The 21,900-nt window shown below is 41.9% G+C and overlaps 1 protein-coding gene across 3 annotated transcripts in view; it reads right to left on the bottom strand.

Annotated features, from left to right (window-relative positions):
- LOC137293976 (tubulin polyglutamylase TTLL5-like) overlaps positions 1 to 21,900 on the bottom strand; it is a 39,647-nt gene that overhangs the window by 11,121 nt on the left and 6,626 nt on the right. For all 3 annotated transcript variants that reach the window (XM_067824880.1, XM_067824879.1, XM_067824878.1), the window contains 22 exons: positions 20,203 to 20,309; positions 19,878 to 19,941; positions 17,646 to 17,712; positions 17,368 to 17,450; positions 16,324 to 16,393; positions 15,454 to 15,538; positions 15,019 to 15,120; positions 14,556 to 14,647; positions 14,192 to 14,299; positions 13,953 to 14,034; positions 13,580 to 13,641; positions 11,242 to 11,330; positions 10,171 to 10,203; positions 8,782 to 8,969; positions 8,402 to 8,464; positions 7,308 to 7,370; positions 7,054 to 7,105; positions 6,822 to 6,942; positions 2,707 to 3,025; positions 1,826 to 1,940; positions 1,549 to 1,695; positions 1,252 to 1,364 (listed from right to left, as the gene is read on the bottom strand). In XM_067824880.1, the coding sequence (XP_067680981.1) occupies positions 1,252 to 1,364; positions 1,549 to 1,695; positions 1,826 to 1,940; positions 2,707 to 3,025; positions 6,822 to 6,942; positions 7,054 to 7,105; positions 7,308 to 7,370; positions 8,402 to 8,464; positions 8,782 to 8,969; positions 10,171 to 10,203; positions 11,242 to 11,330; positions 13,580 to 13,641; positions 13,953 to 14,034; positions 14,192 to 14,299; positions 14,556 to 14,647; positions 15,019 to 15,120; positions 15,454 to 15,538; positions 16,324 to 16,393; positions 17,368 to 17,450; positions 17,646 to 17,712; positions 19,878 to 19,941; positions 20,203 to 20,309 (2,225 nt within the window). The remainder of the gene's footprint in view (positions 1 to 1,251; positions 1,365 to 1,548; positions 1,696 to 1,825; positions 1,941 to 2,706; positions 3,026 to 6,821; positions 6,943 to 7,053; positions 7,106 to 7,307; positions 7,371 to 8,401; positions 8,465 to 8,781; positions 8,970 to 10,170; positions 10,204 to 11,241; positions 11,331 to 13,579; positions 13,642 to 13,952; positions 14,035 to 14,191; positions 14,300 to 14,555; positions 14,648 to 15,018; positions 15,121 to 15,453; positions 15,539 to 16,323; positions 16,394 to 17,367; positions 17,451 to 17,645; positions 17,713 to 19,877; positions 19,942 to 20,202; positions 20,310 to 21,900) is intronic.

Below are 21,900 nucleotides of genomic sequence, written 5' to 3'. Positions count from 1 at the left end.
AACATGAGCATCAATCTGCGCAATTGGGAACCGATGACATGTGTCAACCAAGTCAGCGAGCCTGACCACCCGATCCCGTTAGTCGCCTCTTACGACAAGCTGAGTCGCCTTTTATGGCAAGCATGGGTTGCTGAAGGCATATTCTACCCCGGGACCTTCTCGGGTCTCAACTTCTAAGGATCTATATTACAAATTGTTCGTGACTGAAAGAGTTGAATAATGTTTGGTCAAGCATTCATAAATATTGTCCTACAGATAACAAGAGACTATGTATAGGAGTCCATTCTTTGATAGGAGACAGAGTTTCTGCCACTGAAACAGATGCACTGGGACCACAGGCAAACTGTAATGCAAAATGGGGTTGAGCAGCATAGAGAATATGACAAGTCTTCATATATGCAAGCGAACTGAGCAAAGATTGGCAACATACTTTCTTCACTTCGGATCAAAAAATATTTTTCATCTCAAAATAAAATATCACCACCATCAAAGATACACTCACATTTCCTCACACGGCTGTGCTCTCACATTTCCTACCTCATGTTTAATAATTACTCACATGAAATATGTTTTATTCAACATTTTAAGCGCCACTCGTGGTATTCAGATTGTTCTTCGCCTCCATTACCCCTGCCAGCTTCCGGTTGAACGGAGTGACAGAACAAAACTAAGCAGAAATTGAAAAGAAAGACCATATTGCCTAATTTTATCACGAACCTGTTGGGGTGTATTTGTCTTATCTGTCGTCACTATTGTTAGAATTTTCGTAACATTTATTTTACATAAATACACTCTGGCGTAATGGGCCAATGAAGCAGGGGAGGTAACTGTAAGTATTCCATATGGAATAATACCCTCCTGTTCCTTCACTCCTTTAAGTGATGGCGGCGACATTTCATTTTGACATGAAAAATATTTTTTGAATTGAAGCGAGGAAAGTATATTGCCAACCTTTGCTTGCTTCACTCGCATGTAAAAAGACTGGTCATTTTCTCTATGCCAACCCACTCTATTTTCAACCCATTTGTGCTACAATTTGCCTGTGCTGGTGCATAGTTTGCGACAGTTCTGACCAAGTAGTGTTCAGAAACAGCACTAACCAAACAGCAATTATAATCACTTCTTACCATGAAGCATTCATACACAGTTCTCACCAAACAATATTCACAAACAGTTTTCATCAAACACGAACAGTTCTCACCAAATAATGTTCACAAACATTTCTCAGCAATGTTTACAAACAGTTCTCACCATGCAGTGTTCACAAACTTCTCAAACTTAGATTCATGGAGACCCTCCATACTGTCACTGCGACGCAGGTGTCTCCGATCTATCATCTTCCTTGCTCGGAGTTGCTCAGTCTCCTGAGATTAAAGAATCTTCATAACTATTAGTTCTGCACATGTTTGGATAACATATAGGTTGTGGGACAGAACAGTGAATTACAAGATCACGTAACTGATGGCATATTTAGTGTGGAAAGGACTACAATACACATCTGAACATTACCTCAAGCCAGGTACTATAAGAATGTATCAAATGTTCTACCTTGTTGTAGATATGTACAAAGTCCCCAAGCTGTTTGGCTAGTATACGCCTACGATCTGACAATGGTAGTTTCCGACTGGGAACAATGACTTTGAATGACTGTTGGAGATTTACAGCAGCTCGTTTGAGGAATCTCAGAACTAGATCCTGCAACAGACAGCAACAATAATAAAACTATACTACAACTTTAATTGAAATGTCTTCAAAGTAAATGTCACAACTCAGATAATCAATTAACAGTGAGAGTATAAATGGCAATGCAGACAGAAAGTCCTACCATCTGCTCATTGAGAGCCTCCACATCCTCCTGAGACAAGGCTCCTGTATCACTGATGAGTCTCTGCTGCACCCGGACGAGGTACATCGCAAACGCAGACCGTGCCTGGACCTTGCTGCCAACAATTGAAACCAATACGTTAGGACATCTCTTTAGCTAGAGAGAGACATTTATGTCAGCATTCAAGCCATATCCAGTGAGGCAGCAGAAATTCAAGTAGTTGCCATCCCCATACAAATTCCATTCTGAAAATCTACAGTTCTTTTTTGCAATGTTTAAAAAAAACCTACACTCATCCAGAATGACCACCTGACCATTAATTTAAGTCATGTTTTTGTGGATTAATCATTGAATGTTCACAAAGAAACATTTACAAGGAATCAATCACTGTCATCAATAAAAGGGATCGGCCATTATGTCATCAATACCAGGGATCAGTCACTATGTCATCAATAAAAGGAATCAGACATTACATCAACACCAGGGATCAGTCACTATGTCATTGACACCTGGATTAGTCACTATGTCATCAACACCTGGATCAGTCACTATGTCATCAACACCAGGGATCAGTCACTATGTCATCAACATCTGGTTCAGTCACTGTCATCAACACCTGGATCAGTCACTATGTCATCAATAAAAGGGATCAGTCACTATGTCATCAATAAAAGGGATCAGACACTATGTCATCAACACCAGGAATCTGTCACTATGTCATCAACACCTGGATCAGTCACTATGTCATCAATAAAAGGGATCAGTCACTATGTCATCAATAAAAGGGATCAATCACTGTCATCATCAACAGGGATCAGTCACTATGTCATCATTAACTGGAATCAGTCACAATGAGTAAATAAGCAAATGATCAGCCTCACCTGAGTGAGCCGCCCTTCAGAAGGAGTTCTACAACGTTATACTTGGGGAGCGATTCAGGTTCAGCTTCCAAACACTTGGTCTCTATCGCCTTCTCCTCCTCTGTCGGTGGGCTGGGTGGAGTCGGAGAGGTGTCTTTCACTTCTTCTGGAATAGCAGTCTCACTTGGCATCTGTATCGGTTCCACTAGCTCCACTGGCTGCACCTTCTCCTCCTCCTTCACACTAGACTCTGGCTGTTGTTGATTAGCAGACTCTTCATCTGACACTTGGTCCTCCTCTAGATCCTCTGGTACACCCTGAACTAGTTTTGACTTGGGTTCTAAGAAACAGAGAAGTAAAGGGGTGCTCAGACACATATGATGTGTTCAATGGGAAAATTTACACAAGAAGGTGAAACTCTTCATCTTCATGATAAGAAAACATTCCTCACAGCTCCATTGTATGCTGTAATTCACAAATTGTCTATCGTTCTTTAATACAGACATCGACACTATCAACATGTGCCACTTGGCAATTGAGTTCTGATCAGTTCTACAGTTATATCACAGCATGTCAGAATAAATTAAGCATCTTTACAGTTACATTAAACATGTCTGCTTAATGCAGGAGTAAAGTCCTAACTGACCCAGGGCTTGGCATTATGACACAAGTAAAGGTACGGACCCAACAAAATTTGTAACATTCTAGTGCGAAAGAATCAGCAAAACACAAACAAATCTGGCACCTTAGACTGGAAACAGTGGTAGGTCAGACCACGCAGGATTCTGTTGACTGCCATATTAGTACAAATACTGATAGTTTGGTCCTGTTCTTCCAGTATTTATCTGCAAATTGGGGGGGATCATTTCCAGTCGAACTTGACTTTTCTTGAAGCATTCGTTGACTGGAATATATATATGATATATGGATCAGCTAGCATCCTGTCTGTGTCTAATGCAACTGTATGTCAACATTTCCAATCAAGTCGTGACCCTTCTTCATGTACAAGTATCTTCATTACAAGTACAGGGCCATAATCACTCATGCTAACCTGTTCAAGACATGCGCATGGACTCTCAACCATTATATTCTGTAGAGCGTCATGGTCTCAACAAGTCAAGTGATAAAAGTGAAACTCAGTGCCTTTGTGGAACTGTTAGTTGTTCAACAATAAGTGGCCCAAACTGGTGAATGCCAACAGCATCCTCCATGGTGATGTCCTGTAGGTAGCGATTGGCAAACACTGTATTCGATGTCCAAAAGCACCCCTTCATTGTAATTGATAACGAGCAGTTTCCGTGTAGAGCAAGTGTTGATGCTAATGCTCTCACTTCGTGTGAATTGGAAGCTCATGGAGGTTTGAGTACCGCTGCTTCATAGGCCCTCAGTATAACGACTCTCATCAATACTGACATAGTGTTGTGTGATACTTCTGTAAGTGTCTCAGTAGATATTGGTGTGAATACACTTGAAACAATGTCTCCTTGTCTTAATAGCTGGAGATATATTATCAACATTTTGACTGGGCATAATGATAAATCCTGTGTATTGTGACCCGAGGACTGTAGATAATGCCAGGATGTAGAATTGTCTGTCTGGTTGTCCAGGCAGTTGACTTTTGGCGATGAAATCCCATCTCATGATGACTGGAGTCAAATCATGTGCGATTCAAGTCCAGAGAATGTATTTCTGACATCTGTGCCACTATAGCTAGGGCGAGTGGAAACAGTGTTTTCTTTGTCAATAATTCAAGCAATGTCCAGTCTAGTGGCTCGTGGCCATCACTCATGAGGTGTTGTAGCACAACATTGAAGTCCTAAGATGGGGTCTTAGGTCTGCGTTAGTTATGGTACTTTAGTCAGCTTGATCCTTGTTTCCATGGTGATAACAGAGCTGAGTGCTGCCAAGTGTGTCGGCAGTGTAGAACCATTCAGTCCTGTGATTTGTTGTAGATGACATAAGTAGTTCATTACCTAGGGATGTGTGGCGTATGTTTCAAACTGCATCCATTTATCATTGTATAATTTGTGGGTTGATTACGTAGAGCCACGGTGACTGACCCCTTCACAGTAGAATATTCTCCATGTTTTAAGCAGGCTTTTGAGACCATCTATACATGAAGTAGGAATGATGCAGGATTGCGTGTGCTTGTTTGGTGTGCGGATGGACAAGGTTCTCTCACTTTGGTAGTTGCAGTGTTGGTTGTCCGAGTTCCTTGTTGAGTACTGGGAACATATCTCTAGCTGACCAAAATCAGTTGTACCAGCACTGTCTGTTTTATCATCCCAATGACTTTTGGTAGTAGCACTGGAGGGGGGAACATGTAAGCGTTCAACCCTTCCTATGAGATACTGAGAGTGTCTGCTGTCCATGCTAATGGATCTGGTACTGGAAATATAAATGCAGGTATCTGCTTGTTGAACCTTGTGGCAAATAGGTCTATTTGAAGGGATATGAAAGTCTAACAAAAAGTGCTTTATGGTTCAACTTCTTTATTATACAAGGTCACAACGTTTCGAGACAGATTCTAGTCTCTTCTTCAGGCTTGATGTACAGGCTTCTCCAAACATCTTTACCTGTAACTCATTAACCTAATCAACACAAGCCTGCACACCAATCAGTTGAAGCCTGTACATAAGTTGAAGCCTGTACATCAATCAATCGAAGCCTGTACATCAATTAATACAAACCTGTATAGCTTGTTACCTACTGTTATATGTATATATACTACAACCCTTTAGTTTTATCCTCACCTCACCTGAAGAAGAGACTAGAATCTGTCTCGAAATGTTGTGACCTTGTATAATAAAGAAGTTGAACCATAAAGCACTTTCAGTTTGACTCCTCCAACTTCTAAATGCCTTTGAAACAACTGATATGAAAGTCTGACTGATGAGTTGAAATGCCTCTCGATGTAGCATCCATTCCATTGGAGATGGTTGCAGACGGCGTGATAGTGCGTCGGCCATGATGTTGTGTGCACCTGGGATGTGACATGCCTTTGTGTGGAGGTGCAAGACATTGACGATATCAAAGAGTTGAAAGGTCAGCTGCTGCAGTGTGTTAGATTGTGTCAATTCTTGCTTGTTTATGTCTGTGCAACAAACCATCAGCAGTTTGTTCCTCGATGCTGGTGACCAATGACGTACTGTGTTGATTACAGCTTTCACCTCCAGGTGGTTCATATGCTGAATGCGTTCGTTGCTCGCCCAGATTCCTGCTGCCACCTTGTTGTTTAGGTGAGCACCCCAACCTTGTAGTGACGCATCTCTCTATGTAGAGATGATTGTTGTAGACCGGCTCCAGTAAATAGGTCCCTGCACAGACATTTGATCAGTGAGTCCACCATAGTAGATTTGGTCTCAAGTTGTCCGGAGGAGCTTGTTCTATCATGGCTTGAATTTTGACCCACTGGTCCTCTGAGACGACAATGCAGTTCAATGGAGTGATGAATCGAATTCCGAGGTATTGAAGATTTTACTGCAGCTCTAATTCAAATTTTCGTACATTCACAGGCCATCAGAGTTCAGTTAGCAACCTGATGTTGAAATCAGGACAAAGTTGATGAAAAAACATGTCCAAAACACAAGAAATTTTATAAATTTTACATAAAGATGATGATAATTACAATCGAAAAACCGAACAGTGTTCACGTTAACGCAACAGAACCACGCAAAAACTATTTTGCATGCATGTTTTGGACGTATCTATTCTGATCTACGTAATTTTAAAAATTACCATAAAACTGCAACATATAGACAAACAAAACATTTTAATTTAACATGATTCAGGATTTTGATAAAAATTTCATGTGCAAAAGATTTGGACTCCATATTTATAATTTTATTTGTGCACAAACTCATACAAAACCTACCGCGAACACTGCCGAATGTGACATAATTTAGATTATAGGACTGAAAAAAGAGCAAAACCTTATCAATACCCAAGTGTGCTTCCAACTGTCCTCGTCGGGCGATGAAACAGAGAGTGACAAGCATGGCTTGTCATGTGACAGAAATGGCAGGAAAGGGAGGCTCCCGATGGATGGGTGTATTGTATGTCCGCTTCAATTAGAGGAGATAAGCATAATAAGCATGAGTCAGGATAAGGAAAATTATGAACTATCACTAAATTACCTTTCTTATCAGCAACTCTAGCTTTCTTCTTGTTCTTCATCCTCCTCCTCTTGTGCCCAAGTCGCCTTTCATACTGCCGAGTTCGGATAATTGCCTGGGCATAGGCCTCTACGTGACGAGGCTGCAACACGGATACTGCATTACCCAGACCACCGAATACATACTGAACAGAGGAACTGTTAAACAGAATAAGCATTAAAGTGACAGAGAGAGAGTGTATTGAGTATCTTACATCATTCTCGCCTTTCGTCTGATTTGACCCTGTGATCTGCAGGTAGCCGGTCCTGCAACAAGTAACCAGTTATGTCAACACCAACAGATACTAATGTGTAAATGTACAACACTTATTTACCTCTGTAAAAACAGATATTTCAAAAAGAAAGAAAACAAACTTCCATAAATACAGTGACAAGAGAGATAATTAAAACCATCCAACAAATATAGATAAAGAAGGGATAACACATGTAGTGTGTATTGGAATCTTACCTTGACCTTGACCCTAAAGAAGTTGCACCAGTTGTTGCCAGCTTCCCAAGATTCCCTTTATGTCTGAAAATTATAAGACATCAGCAATTGTAGTTGACTGAGTGAGTGAAAGGTGATTTACACTGCTTTCAGCAGTAAGTTTGAACAATATTTTTAAACAGCAATATCACGGGCAGTGACAAACTTGGTTTCACTTATCACATCAACTGGCAAATTGAACCTGGGTCTTTGATTTGACAAACAAATGCTTCAGTCTAAGTAAACGTAGCCTCAGTACTTTTCGTTACACTCCACTACTGAGTCTAACAAAACCTTATGGGAGGTTGCGTCAGGTAACCTTTAAGATTGACCAATCAGAACACAGCTTACCAAATGTGGACATTCGCACATACCTTTTGAACTTTTTATCTCGAAAAGGTTCATACCTGAACGATTCCGAATGCTATTTAGCTTACGCGGGTGATGCACATGGTGTATGTACAATCATGACAACGGTGAGTAAACAGTCGCTGAAAATGGTGTTTTGGGCAATATTCAAGGATGTTATCTTGCAGAAATATTAGCTAATGGTAACCATGTCAACAGAAACCCCAAAGCGTATATACTGCAGGTCGAATAATTGTCTTATGTGCAGATTTTTGTTTGTGGAGAGATCGGTGTCAGTGACCTGAATATTTTGTTGAATATTAATTCCCTCTGATCCCTAAATAGTAGCAGTTGCAAGATTGGTTAAATCTCTTTAACCGTCTCGCGTTTGATTGGATGGACATTGGTCGCTCAAAGGTTACCTGACGTGACCATGTATTAGGTTTTGTTAGACTCAATGGTGGAGTGTAGCGAAATACACTGAGACTAAGTTTACTTAGACTGACGAAAGCTTCATTCACTGTGCTACTCCACAGACCCATGTAAAGTGTCTGAATATTGACAGACATAATGATATCAACGATCATGCTACTCAGGTCCACTTTTCTCAGGGAAACCATATTGGGTGTCAAAGGATCAACAAACACTTGATAAGTGTCAACTGCATCTAAACACCTAACCTATATCGTGGGCTACTGCAAGGAGACAAACCCGCAGTGAGTACTCACCTCTCTGGGTACAGTCTCTGGTGCAGCATCAAGTTGTGGGTGGTGTTGAACTGAAGGAATGGCCTAAAGTAGAGAGGGTAAATATATTCCCAAACAATCTAAGTAAACACTTGCTGAACAGCAAAGGAGATAACTCTCTGAAGCTTTGCTAATGAGGAAGTGACTTTAACCAAAATGTCAAGTGAGATTGAGAATGTTGCCATTGTGTGCATTATGTGTTAGGACAGTCATGTGTTTCCTATAACCTCAGTTAGAAACAACAGTGTATCGCACAAAGTCCATCCTAAACACTCCTGTAGAGAAACATTTGTCCTGAACCTACAGTTACTGACTCACAAGATCATCTATATGACTCATATGGACATCACATGCTGACTTACGAATAGATCTCCCACGAATCTGCTGTTGGGAATATTTTCACCCATCCTCCTTTTCGCTGTTCCTCTTCTTTACAACGCCTGATAATCTTGATCTCCTCGCTGTTGAGGCCCCCAAAAGTCTTGTTGGCATTTTTGTCCTTCGCACTGACTGTTGCATTTGCCGGTCCAGCAGAGAGAGGTCTCTGACGCTGTGTTGTAAGAGCTGATTGTATTATGGCACAAACAACTTATGTATAAGGACACCCAAACCAAAAACCTGAGACATTATTAACTTAAACTGAGAACAAACCAGTAACTCAGTTATTTTAGGTATAACACTATTACGACAAACAAGACTGTCAGCATATCAGTGACAACATGGCTCAGGAAGTATTAACATGTAAGACGAACTGTAAACATGTAGAAGATCCCGCAGGAAAACACAAGACATTTACATGGACTAATGTTTATCACTGTATGAGTCCAGTCTGGAAAATACATATGAACTTGATAGACAGAGATTCATTGACGAAAACATGCTCTAGCATTCCAAAACCTGAAAGAATCCATAAATAACGCTAAGACGATGTTGCTCAAATGACAAAAAGGAGTAATTATTGTCAGACATAATGATGGAAATGACATTGTAAGTCTTGGACAACTGTCTGAACTTTCCCTTGTCTCATGAACTAATCTAAGTCTAACACAAGATATCCTAATGGACAACAAAATGTCTACAGACACCTTCTCCACATAGACTGGTATTCTCTTATGAATTTCAAAGCTTATAGACATAGATATTACATTACACAGAACAAAGACAGCCACATGAGTTTCGTAGTTCATGTGGAATACACAAATGCTAACATTCAAACCATTGTAGGAGACATGTCATATAGTCCAACTGTCTACGTAACATAAAACCAAGACACAATACTGGTTATATACACAACATAAGTTGTTGCTGGGAGACATGACACTGGTTATATATACAACATAAGTTGTTGCTGGGAGACACAACACTGGTTATATACACAACGTAAGTTGTTGCTGGGAGACATGACACTGGTTATATACACAACATAAAAGTTGTTGCTGGGAGACATGACACAAGTACTGGTTATATACACAACATGAGGTGTTGCTGGGAGACTTGACACAGACACTAGTTATATACACAACATAAAACAAGGAGGGTACATGTGCATGAAAAGAGTATGTATTGTTAATAAGGTTGGGTCGGAAGCAGGTCAAGCACTTGCGCTGGGGTACTAGGGGAAGGTCAAACATAGGTACTATGGGACAGGGGGGACAGGTCCTTATTGTTAATAAAGGAGGGGGACAGGTCAAACAACGGCGCTGGGGACAGGTCAAACAAAGGCGCTGGGTAGGCGAGGACAAGTAACTTACCGCTGCTGATGACACAGGTCTAGTGCGCGCTGACTGGAAAATACATGTTGTTGATATGTGAGTGCATGCTAAAACTACAATCTCAATGTCACAAGAGTGATTTCCCTTGTTTGTGCACCAACTCTTGAGCATTTCTCTACATTTGAAGCTGTGGCAATGTAAGGTTAGTAAAAGCGTTCAAGTTCAATTTGTGTGCAAGCATTTTAAATCAGAAGCACTTCTGCAGAGTTAGAGGCATCTGCTTCACACACAGTAAGCCATTCAGCACACCATCAAGCATTATATCATTTAACTCACAGTCAAGTGTAAGGGCAAGCAGGCTTAGATGCAATCATCATAAGGTAGACACTCTGTTAGCTTATTGAAAATGGTAAACCTTGATCACATTACTTCATGAGTTTAATGTTCAGCCCAAAGGATGCACAGATGTCCTCTTTAAGGCTACACCACCCATATGACACTAGTAGAGGTGGGAGGTAATTTATTTACCATATCATCAGATTCAAACATGTCAAGGTTACATAGATGCATCCCAATAAGTGAGCTTCTTCATTAGGTAGGTAATGACATGGTTTTAGTTCACATGCAACACATTAGTCATTTCTCATTACATATATATATATATATATATATATATATATATATATATATATACACAAACTAGAGTAATCTACTTGGCAGATATTGCCACTGAAGTTATCAAGTCTACATGTTAGCATCAGTATGATCATACCCTGACTATAGAATGTCTAGCTTCTCTACAACACCTTCACAGACTTATGGCATCTACATAAAGTTTTCGACTTACTGTAGAGGATTTGACTATCTGTAATATGCATGATGAAGGTTTGGAATACACAACAATAAATCCAGCATTATCATCCTTCAGTTAGTTGGGAACATTTTAACATTGGTAAGTATAGTGATAAATTGTCATCATTAAGCACAGATGTTGATGAAACATCTGTTATCATGTTCATCACGATATCCTTTCGTACAAAATGTCTTATGATTGCATTATTTTTTATCTGTCATCTTTGGTTTGTATCAGGCTGACTGAGAAAAAAGTACCTTAGCTCGGGCAGCCATTTTGGAAGCAATTTCCTGATTGCGTCGACTCTGCTGCATGTTCCTCATCATGGGGTCATGACACACTACACCTGGAACATAACCACATGTCATTAGCAGCAGCCAGTTGTCAGTCTCAACCTACTGCAACATCCATCTGTCAATCACTACCTCCTGCCACAGCCAGCTGTCAATCACTATCTCCTGCAGCAGCCAACTGTCAATCGCAACCTACAGTAGCAGTCAGCTGTCAATCACAACTTACTGCAACTGCCAATCACCACCTCCTGCAGCAACCAACTGTCAACTGCAACCTACACTAGCAGCCAACTGTCAATCACACCTTACACTAGCAGTCAGCTGACAATCACAGCCTAGCAGCCAACTGTCAATCGCAACCGACTGCAACAGCCAGCTGTCAATCACTATCTCCTGCAGCAGCCAACTGTCAATCGCAACCTACAGTAGCAGCCAACTGTCAATCAAAACCTACAGTAGCAGCCAGCTGTCAATCACAACCTACAGTAGAAGCCAACTGTCAATCACAACCTACACTAGCAGCCAGCTGTCAATCACTACCTCCTGCAGCAGCTAACAGTCAATCGCAACCTACAGTAGCAGCCAACTGTCAATCGCAAGCTACAGTAGCAGCCAACTGTCAATCACAACCTTGCAGCCAACTGTCAATCACAGCCTACTGCAACAGCCAGCTGTCAATCACTACCTCCTGCAGCAGCCAACTGTCAATCACAACCTACAGTAGCAGCCAACTGTCAATCACAACCTACTGTTGCAGCCAGTTGTCAATCACTACCTCCTGCAGCAGCCAACTGTCAACTGCAACCTACTGTAGCAGCCACCTGTCAGTCCCAACCTACTGTAGCAGCCACCTGTCAGTCCCAACCTACTGTAGCAGCCACCTGTCAGTCCCAACCTACTGTAGCAGCCACCTGTCAGTCCCAACCTACAGTAGCAGCCACCTGTCAGTCACAACCTACTGTAGCAGCCACCTGTCAGTCCCAACCTACTGTAGCAGCCACCTGTCAGTCCCAACCTACTGTAGCAGCCACCTGTCAGTCCCAACCTACTGTAGCAGCCAATTGTCAGTCCCAACCTACAGTAGCAGCCAACTGTCAATCACAACCTACTGTTGCAGCCAGTTGTCAATCACTACCTCCTGCAGCAGCCAACTGTCAACTGCAACCTACTGTAGCAGCCACCTGTCAGTCCCAACCTACTGTTGCAGCCAACTGTCAACTGCAACCTACTGTAGCAGCCACCTGTCAGTCCCAACCTACTGTAGCAGCCACCTGTCAGTCCCAACCTACTGTAGCAGCCAGCTATATCATCTCAACCTACTACAAACAGCCAGCTGTCAATCACAACCTACTGTAGCAGCCACCTGTCAGTCCCAACCTACTGTAGCAGCCACCTGTCAGTCCCAACCTACTGTAGCAGCCACCTGTCAGTCCCAACCTACTGTAGCAGCCACCTGTCAGTCCCAACCTACAGTAGCAGCCACCTGTCAGTCCCAACCTACAGTAGCAGCCACCTGTCAGTCCCAACCTACTGTAGCAGTCACCTGTCAGTCCCAACCTACTGTAGCAGCCACCTGTCAGTCCCAACCTACGGTAGCAGCCACCTGTCAGTCCCAACCTACGGTAGCAGCCACCTGTCAGTCCCAACCTACTGTAGCAGCCACCTGTCAGTCCCAACCTACTGTAGCAGCCACCTGTCAGTCCCAACCTACTGTAGCAGCCACCTGTCAGTCCCAACCTACTGTAGCAGCCACCTGTCAGTCCCAACCTACTGTAGCAGCCACCTGTCAGTCCCAACCTACTGTAGCAGCCACCTGTCAGTCCCAACCTACTGTAGCAGCCACCTGTCAGTCCCAACCTACAGTAGCAGCCACCTGTCAGTCCCAACTGTAGCAGCCACCTGTCAGTCCCAACCTACTGTAGCAGCCACCTGTCAGTCCCAACCTACTGTAGCAGCCACCTGTCAGTCCCAACCTACTGTAGCAGCCACCTGTCAGTCCCAACCTACTGTAGCAGCCACCTGTCAGTCCCAACCTACTGTAGCAGCCACCTGTCAGTCCCAACCTACTGTAGCAGCCACCTGTCAGTCCCAACCTACAGTAGCAGCCACCTGTCAGTCCCAACTGTAGCAGCCACCTGTCAGTCCCAACCTACTGTAGCAGCCACCTGTCAGTCCCAACCTATGGTAGCAGCCAGCTATATCATCTCAACCTACTGCAAACAGCCAGCTGTCAATCACAACCTACTGTAGCAGGGTTACTGGGTTGCTTTCCTTGCAGCTATCTTCTAATTATTGAACTCACCCGCCAATGAGAACAGGTCACACAACATGTTGGCTTTAATCTTCAGATCAAGTGGACTGTCACTGAAAACACATAATTAATGTCATCCACTTATATCACAAAGTGTTACCTGTAAACCAGGCAATACAATTACAAAACAATGGCCAAACACATTTTACAAAATAATCAAGAGACAGAAAGTTATGTTTGGTTCATTTGACCTGTGATCAACAACTGAATCAGTGATCCTTCACTGTGCAATGGACACAGATACCATGAAGCAGCAAGATTCAGCTATCTACCTACTAAGTACAAGTGTCTCCGGAACTCAAAGTTTATACCAATAGCCTGAATGTACCGCAAGGATTAGTGACAGCCATTCTGTGTTACTGACCAGGCTAAAGATGGCGACAGGTTGACTTCTAGCACCCATGGTTTGAGGTTGTCGTCAATGAGAATATCAAATCCGTATAACTCTGCAAAAGCACAGTCAGATACATTATTCAGCAATACAATATTGACATGTGACTATACACAGCATTATGTGGACTATCTCAATTAGGACTGCATGGTAAATCTGCTGCATGCAGCTGATCTGATCTCATTATCTTCATCACAATAACACCTTCTCACCGAAACAGTTTCCCCGATGTGGCATGAACATCTTGCAGGCCGTGGCAATTGGCAGTTCCACCGAGATGATTGTTTTGATTATGACATCTTCAATACGCATCATCAGAGCTAGAAAAACAGAGTATGAGTTACAGATAATTTGTGAAATACAGAGGCACCTGCTGCAATCAAAGCTGTCCATTTAGAGAACTGTCCCAATCTACCCACATCGCTCTAACCCAGATGAACTGATTAACTCCAAAACAATTATCTTAATACAATCACATCTGCACTTGGTTTGTCATCTGAATGATTAAATGATGCATGTTCTTCAGTTTGCCACACTATCAGATGTATGTTGTCATTAACATCCCATATGACCCACCTGCTGTGTCTCTGCCTTGGGACCGCAAGTAGCGCAGTAGAGCTCCAAGAGACCACTTGTTGCCATAGTCCTCCACATCAGGATCGTCATTTCTGGAAAACAGAAATTCTTTGAAACCTCACATTTCAACTTGGGAACGGTAACATAAGACCAATGACAAGTCAATTAACTACAACAAGCTTTGCATGTCTCTTTGGAAATACACATCGTGTACATGGAAGATAGCATCAATGCTCAAATGCTATTTAAAGCAGTAAAGAATTCAACAATCTCAGTTAGTAACTGCCCTTGTACATGAGTGTGCACAAGACATCTACTGCAGAACAATAATGCTAATAAGTTAAAAAACACAGAAAAAAGTGGGATCATAATCATAAAGAAAAAACTGTAGGATTCTCTCAGTTCAATGTCCAAACAGTGAGAATGTGAACAATTTGCTGTTCTCCATGGACAGTTGTCTCACCTGACATAGTCTTGGCTCTTCTTGTTGACACTGTAGTTGGTCAAGTGCATGCACTGGTTCCGGATGTGCTTGTTGCTCTTCTCATACTTCACGGTTGCAAATCTGAAATAATAACTAACAGTAAATACTGACAGGTCACACTGCCTCCACCATCAGTCTGCTGACTATTTATTGCTTTTAACTATCTCACAACAGAAAAGTGTGGAAACAGTTAAAACCTTGTCTTGAGTACAGATCATGTATACAGACCGCGGTTTAAACAAAACCAGGTTAGGCTACTGACTACTAATGACTACTGCTAACATAATTTCTCCCCAAATCAAATCATTTGATAAAAACCACCACTGATCTGCCAGCTAGACTTCAATGATGGTGTCTATCCATGTACTGGTCGGCACATAAACATAAGAAAGGAGTGGATGAAGGGTCACTGACCTTGTTAGTCCCTCCTCAAATAGGTAAATGGTCAGTGGATCATAGGAAGTGACCGCGATGTACAACCGGACATCGAACTTGAACCCTGGAAACAAGGACACGTGTCGACAGGAAGCATGGTTACCATGGTGATACTGACAAAGTGCTACATGAAAGCAGGTCATACATGAACAGCAGAGTGATGAGCCTGCATCTGACTCCATCTCCACTGTGCAGTCGTACTCGTTGAAACACATAGGAAAAAGGGTAATTAATGCCTGTTTACCAAGGATATTTCATGTTTCACCATCATATCATAACTACTACTATCTGTCTGTGTACATTTATTTCAGGTCTGATTGCAATTGCTGATTTGATTTGCAGCAACTATGGGCTGCTACCTAAATGTCACAATCAAGCTGGAGGCTGCAGCCACATTGTTGTAGTGCACTGCCACACACACCCTTACATACCAAACTTTATCATCCTCATATACTGCCAGCAGTTTCAATTCACTGGACTTTGTTACATTCAGTGTATTCATCATAAGGAACATATACTTGTGTGTGATGTATGAGTGAGTGAGTTTAGTTTTACACTACTTTTAGCAATATCGGAGCAATATAATTTTGGGGGAACACCAGAAACAGGCTTCAAGCATTGAATCCATGTAGGAAATTGAATTCATGTCTTCAACGTGACAAGTGAATGATTTAACCACTAGGCTACCCTACCGCCCCATGTAATGTATGAAGTAACATAGTAATCATTGGATACTTATAATGTATCTGCACGTTCACTTGTCCAGCACCCGGATGAGAATATATCCCTGGACAACTCCCAACCTACAATGCAGCGTGTATGTCAACCAGGTTCAGCGGTTGTACTTACCATCCACAAGTAGAGGGTTACCCAAGTACTTGCACACGATGATGTTCTCATCAAGGGGAATCTGATCTGGCTGGAATCAAGTAGGAATAACCATTTATTTTGGATTGTCAGAGAAGAATATTCAAGGTTGCAGAGGACTTTGTGCCACTATTACAGGGTTTACAAGAAGAATGGAGCCAGCATGTACTACTAGAATGAAGCTGGTGGGGACAACAGGAATGGAGCCAGGAGGTAGTACAAGAATGGAGCCCATGGATACTACAAGAATAGAGCCAGCGAGCACTACTAGAATGGAGTCAGTGGGTACAAGAATGGAACAAATGGATACTAAAAGAAAGGAGCCAGGGGTAGTACTAGAATGGAGCCTTTGGATACTATAAGAATAGAGCCAGTGAGGACTACTAGAATGGAGCCAGTGGACACTACAAAAATGGAGCGAGTGAGCACTACTCGAATGGAGTCAGTGGGTACAAGAATGGAACCAATGGATACTAAAAGAAAGGAGCCAGGGTAGTACAAGAATGGAGCCAGTGAGTACTAGTAGAATGGAGCAAGTCTGTAGTACAAGAATGGAGCCAGAGAGTGATACTAGAATTGACCCTTTGGGTGCTACTAGAATGGAGCCAGTGGATACTACAAGAAAGGAGCCAGAGAGCACTACTAGAATGGAGCCAGTGGATACTGAAGGAATGGAGCCAGTGAGCACTATTAGAATGGAGCCAGTGGATGCTACAAAAATGGAGCCAGTGAGCACTACTAGAATGGAGCCAGTGGATACTACAAAGATGGAGCCAGTGGGTCTAACAAGACTGGGGCCTGGGGATACTGAAACAATGGAACCAGGGGTGCTACAAGAATGGAGCTGGTGGGAACTAGTGCAACAGAGCCAGGGGATGCTAAAGGCAGTAAAGGAATGGAGCCATGTTCGGGTGCTAAATCTTAGGGATGAAGAATACAACAACGGGGACTGGAAATACTACAACAACAGGTGTTTGATGAAGCAAAGTTTTACCAAATGTCATTAATAAGCGTTTAGTTACTTACATGGTTGATGAGAAAGACTCCCCTTCCTCTAGAGGAAGCAACTGGTTTCACAATCCAGTGACCCTTTTCTCTAAGGAATGCAGCTGAAACAAGAAAACAATGGTCATATACAGACCTTCAATACTCCACAGGACATACATGATGCAAGTGTTATCAGTATCTACTAATTCGAAACTGAACTCAAACCAATACATTTCCCCTCATCAATGTTGATTCATTACTATAACATCAATGATATCAGGAAAGATGTTCAAACTAGGCATTGGTCACATCCTCACCACAGAAATCCTGGTATTCTCCTGGAAGAACAAAGCTGTTGGGGATGAAATCGAAATGCCTATGTCCCTGAAAAAACAAATATGTCATTTTCAAAATAAAATTGATATTCTACACTTATCCTGACTCATGCTTATTATGCTTATCTCTGTGTGAAGATAGTGGAGCACTTGAAATCCCTTGAAGTTCCCTTCTAACAGAACATACATATAATTCAAGTGATGTCAGTTCTAGTGGCTAATAGACATTACTCTCGAGATGTTGTAGTTCTACACTGAAATCCCAAGCTGGAGCTTTAAATCTGTGTTGTTGGTCTTCCAGCTTCAACGAGCATAGTAAGGCAAGTAGTTCTGATATTCTAGTCAGCTTGATCTCCATTTTCATGGTGATAACATAACAAGTGCCTCCATGTATGTTGAGAGTGTAGAGCCTTTCAGTCCTCTGGTATGTCGTACATGACATAAGTAGTCCGTTATTTGAGGATGTGTGGCCTTCATTGCAGTGAAGCCTCTCAGATGAGATGTTGAGAGCGTCTGTTGCCCATGCTAACAGATCTGGTACCGGCATGAACGTTGTATCTGCTTATTGAGCCTTGTGGCAAACATTTGCAGAGATCCGAATGTCTGACTGATAAGTCAAAACTTCTCTCGATGTACTATCCATTTTGTTAGAAATGGTTGTAGATGGCATGACAATGTGTCAGCCATGACCTGAGATGTGACATGCCTTAATGTGGAGGTACAAGTCATTGACTATGTTGAAAAGTTGAAAGGTCAGCTGTAGCAGTATGTGAGATCATGTGAATCCTTGCTCTTATATGTAGGACACTACTGTGGAGTTGTTGGTGTGGACCATCAGTAGTTCCTCAATGCTGTTGACCAATGACGTACTGTGTTGATAACAGCTCCAGGTGGTTCACATGCAGAATGTGTTTGCTGCTCGTCCAACTGCCACCACCCTGTCCATGTGAGCACCCCAACCTTGTAGTGACGAATCTATGCAGAGATATGGCGGCGTCAGTGATGAACGGGGGATGTAGATGGTGAATGTTTGTAGCTGCAGCGGGATCCACGGGTGCAAGCACTTGGCGAGTCGATGGAAGGTGCTTCATCCAGATTGTGACAAGATGATACATCCAACGGTGATAATTTCCATGAACGAGAGCATGCACATGCTGCCTCCTCTTCATCCCACGGATCTTTTGCCTATGAACCATCACGTAGGGCGACTGTAGTTGTAGCTGATGACTGATGTGTTCGTTCCTCCTCAAGATGGCGATCCATCAGATTCATCTTTTGCAGTGCATACAGCTGTTGTTTTGCAGAAGCATCTGACATGTTGAGTGTAGACATTGTAGATATCTGTGTAGAATGTAGACTCTCTGAAGGTTATTGCATAGTAGACTCTCTGAAGGTTGTAGCGTTGTTCTCTATGTACTTGGTGCAGGGCTAGCAGATGCTGAACATTGATCAGATGATCTGTACCTCAGGAAGTAGTGTCCAAACACATGAAAATTTATACATCTCAACAATAATATTACATCATGACAATAATCATGATAATAAATACAATCCAACAACTGAATATGACACAATTAAGTTTAAGGGAAATATAAGAAAAAGTTTATTGTTGTGTTGGGACCTAAAGCGACACCAACCGTCCTCGTCAGGCGTGGAAGAAGAGAGTGACAAGCATGGCTGGTCATGTGACCAGGAGGTGGGTGAGTGTATTTTACATTTGCTTCAATTAGAAGGGAACTTCAAGGGATTTTTATGTGTTCCACTATCTTCACAGACATAACCCCTATGGGCCAAGGGGGTTCAGTGAACAATGTATTTATTTCAAAAAAAAAACAAAACAACACCTCAATCTTGATTTTGAAACGTTTGAAGCATGGGTACAAATCGTTTTGTAGCCATTGCTAGATTTTGCAGGCAAGATAAACAGATTTAGGGTCATCTCCCTTCCAATGACTTTTATTCATTCATGACATCAGTCATTTTCGTACATTGTACATGATTCAATGTTATTTGAATAAAGAATTATCACCACTAAGTACCAAATGTGTTTCAAATGTGTTTGTCATTCCCAGCGGGATACAAGGAAAATATTCCTTGCTTGTATGCAGGGTACATCAAATATAACAGAAGAGCACTCAACCAATCAGAGAGAGACATTTATGTGTGAGGAAAGACAAAGAGTGTTTATATGCTGTTGCATGGCCAACTACACACCTTTATCTGCTGCATTCTCTGAACATTCTTGAACAATCGGTCTTTCCTTGTCAGTTCATATGATCTGGAAATTACATAGCAAATTCTTTATATGATCTATTGTCTTCAGGTAAACATTATGGCCACCATCCACAACAAAGAGGAAATGATATGACTGATTACAAGTGACATTATTAATACTGCTGAAATAAAAAGTCAGTGACACTTTCCCCTAGAAACCTTAGTTTCACACTAACCCCGATGATGAACAATGTATCACTGAATAATGACAACACCTATATCAGAAGCCTCTTTAATTTGACAGTGCTCAGTTTACTTCACCGACCTGGGAAAGTGGTTGATCTTCTGGAACTCAGTCATGCTGCGGAGTGTAAACGGTTTAAGATGGGCATTGGTCCACAGAAGGTTGAAGTCAGCACTGTTGGGGTGGACCTGCAGGAAATCACAGACATCTTGTACTTTCTTCTACAACATGTTAAAACTACAAGAGCTCTACAGTAAACATGTAGTGATTCAATGATGCTTCATTCAGGATGTCACTGTTACAGAAACAGTAGTATGGCCATCTTTGTTAGATCTTTGTCTTACTACACACACATCTAACGACATCAGGTCATAATGGCCCGAACAATCACAGCATCACTTAAACAATGCTAAAGTGAAAGTCCAAATGACTTTCAGATTATGCAACTCTGAGATAGTTATAACAGGAACATCAATTACAGACATGTTCTGTCACAATCATCCTTCAGTTTGACAAACATTTGATTCGAAAGACTTTCCATAACAAGAGTCATCAGAAGATGACATATCCCCCCGGCCCCCACATATTTGAAAGGACAAATCATCTGAAAGTTACTTGATGTTTTTTAGACTAAGTTTGAATTGTTTCCATGGAAATCATGAAAAATATAAATGCCATATATCTGTAAACAGCAAAAACTTCAAAATCTATCTGATACATCTGCCAAGATCTGTTGAAAGATATCAAATGGTTTTCAAGTTGTGCTCCGGAAACGAAGTCCATCCCTTGCCTTTGAGACTAAGTCCGAAACACTTTCATGGAAACCAAGAAAATAAGAAATCACAAAATCCTGTCATAGCAATAGGCACCACTTAAGGTTCTGATTGATATATTTACCAAGTTTTGCAGAAAAATATTGAACATTTTTTTAGTTTTGCTCTGGAAATGAAGCACACCCCACCATTAGACAACAGGCAAACTGTAGCACAAATGGGCAGTGCAGGATAGAGAAAATGACCAATCTTCTTACATGCGAGTGAAGCAAGCAAAGGTTGGCAACATACTTTCCTCGCTTCAGCACGAAAAATATATTTCATGTCAAAATAAAATATCGCCACCATCAAACGTATACACCTATTTCTTCCCTTGGCTGTGCTCTCACATTTCCAACGCCACTTTGAACAACTACTCATGTGAAATATTTTTTATTCAACATCTTAAGTGCAACTTGTGGTAGATCAGACTGCTCTTCACCTCCATTCCCCCTTCCAGCTTCCGGTTCAAAGGAGTGATGGAACAGGAGGGTATTATTCCACATGGAATACTTACAGTTACCTCCCCTGCTTCATTCACCCAATACGCCAGAAGTGTTTTTATGTAGAATAAATGTTACGAAACTTCTAACAATAGCGACGACAGATAAGACAAATAAACCCCAAAAGCTTCATGATAAAATTAGGCAATATGGTATTTCTTGTGATTACACAATGCCATATAGAAAGTGGTCAAATGCAACATAGGTCATATTTGGGATTTCACTTTCTCAGTAAAGTACAAATTCTAGTATTTTTTTGCTTGTGTCCCATCCAGGATTCGAACCCGCACCCTCAGAGTCAGGCACCTAATCGCCAGCACAGCCGTCTAACTTGCTCAGTGGTGGCTGGAAGTCGTGGTGACTGAGCGGGTGTGGTGGCTGGCTGAGCTTTGTGTGCTGGCGATTAGGTGCCTGACTCAGTGTGCAGGTTCAAATCCGGAAACAAAATGACTATGGACAGATGG

Source organism: Haliotis asinina, chromosome 8, assembly GCF_037392515.1.
Source record: "Haliotis asinina isolate JCU_RB_2024 chromosome 8, JCU_Hal_asi_v2, whole genome shotgun sequence".
NCBI lineage: Eukaryota > Metazoa > Mollusca > Gastropoda > Lepetellida > Haliotidae > Haliotis > Haliotis asinina.
Note: the sequence above shows the minus strand (reverse complement) of the source record. Positions and strands in the feature narration are given on the sequence as shown.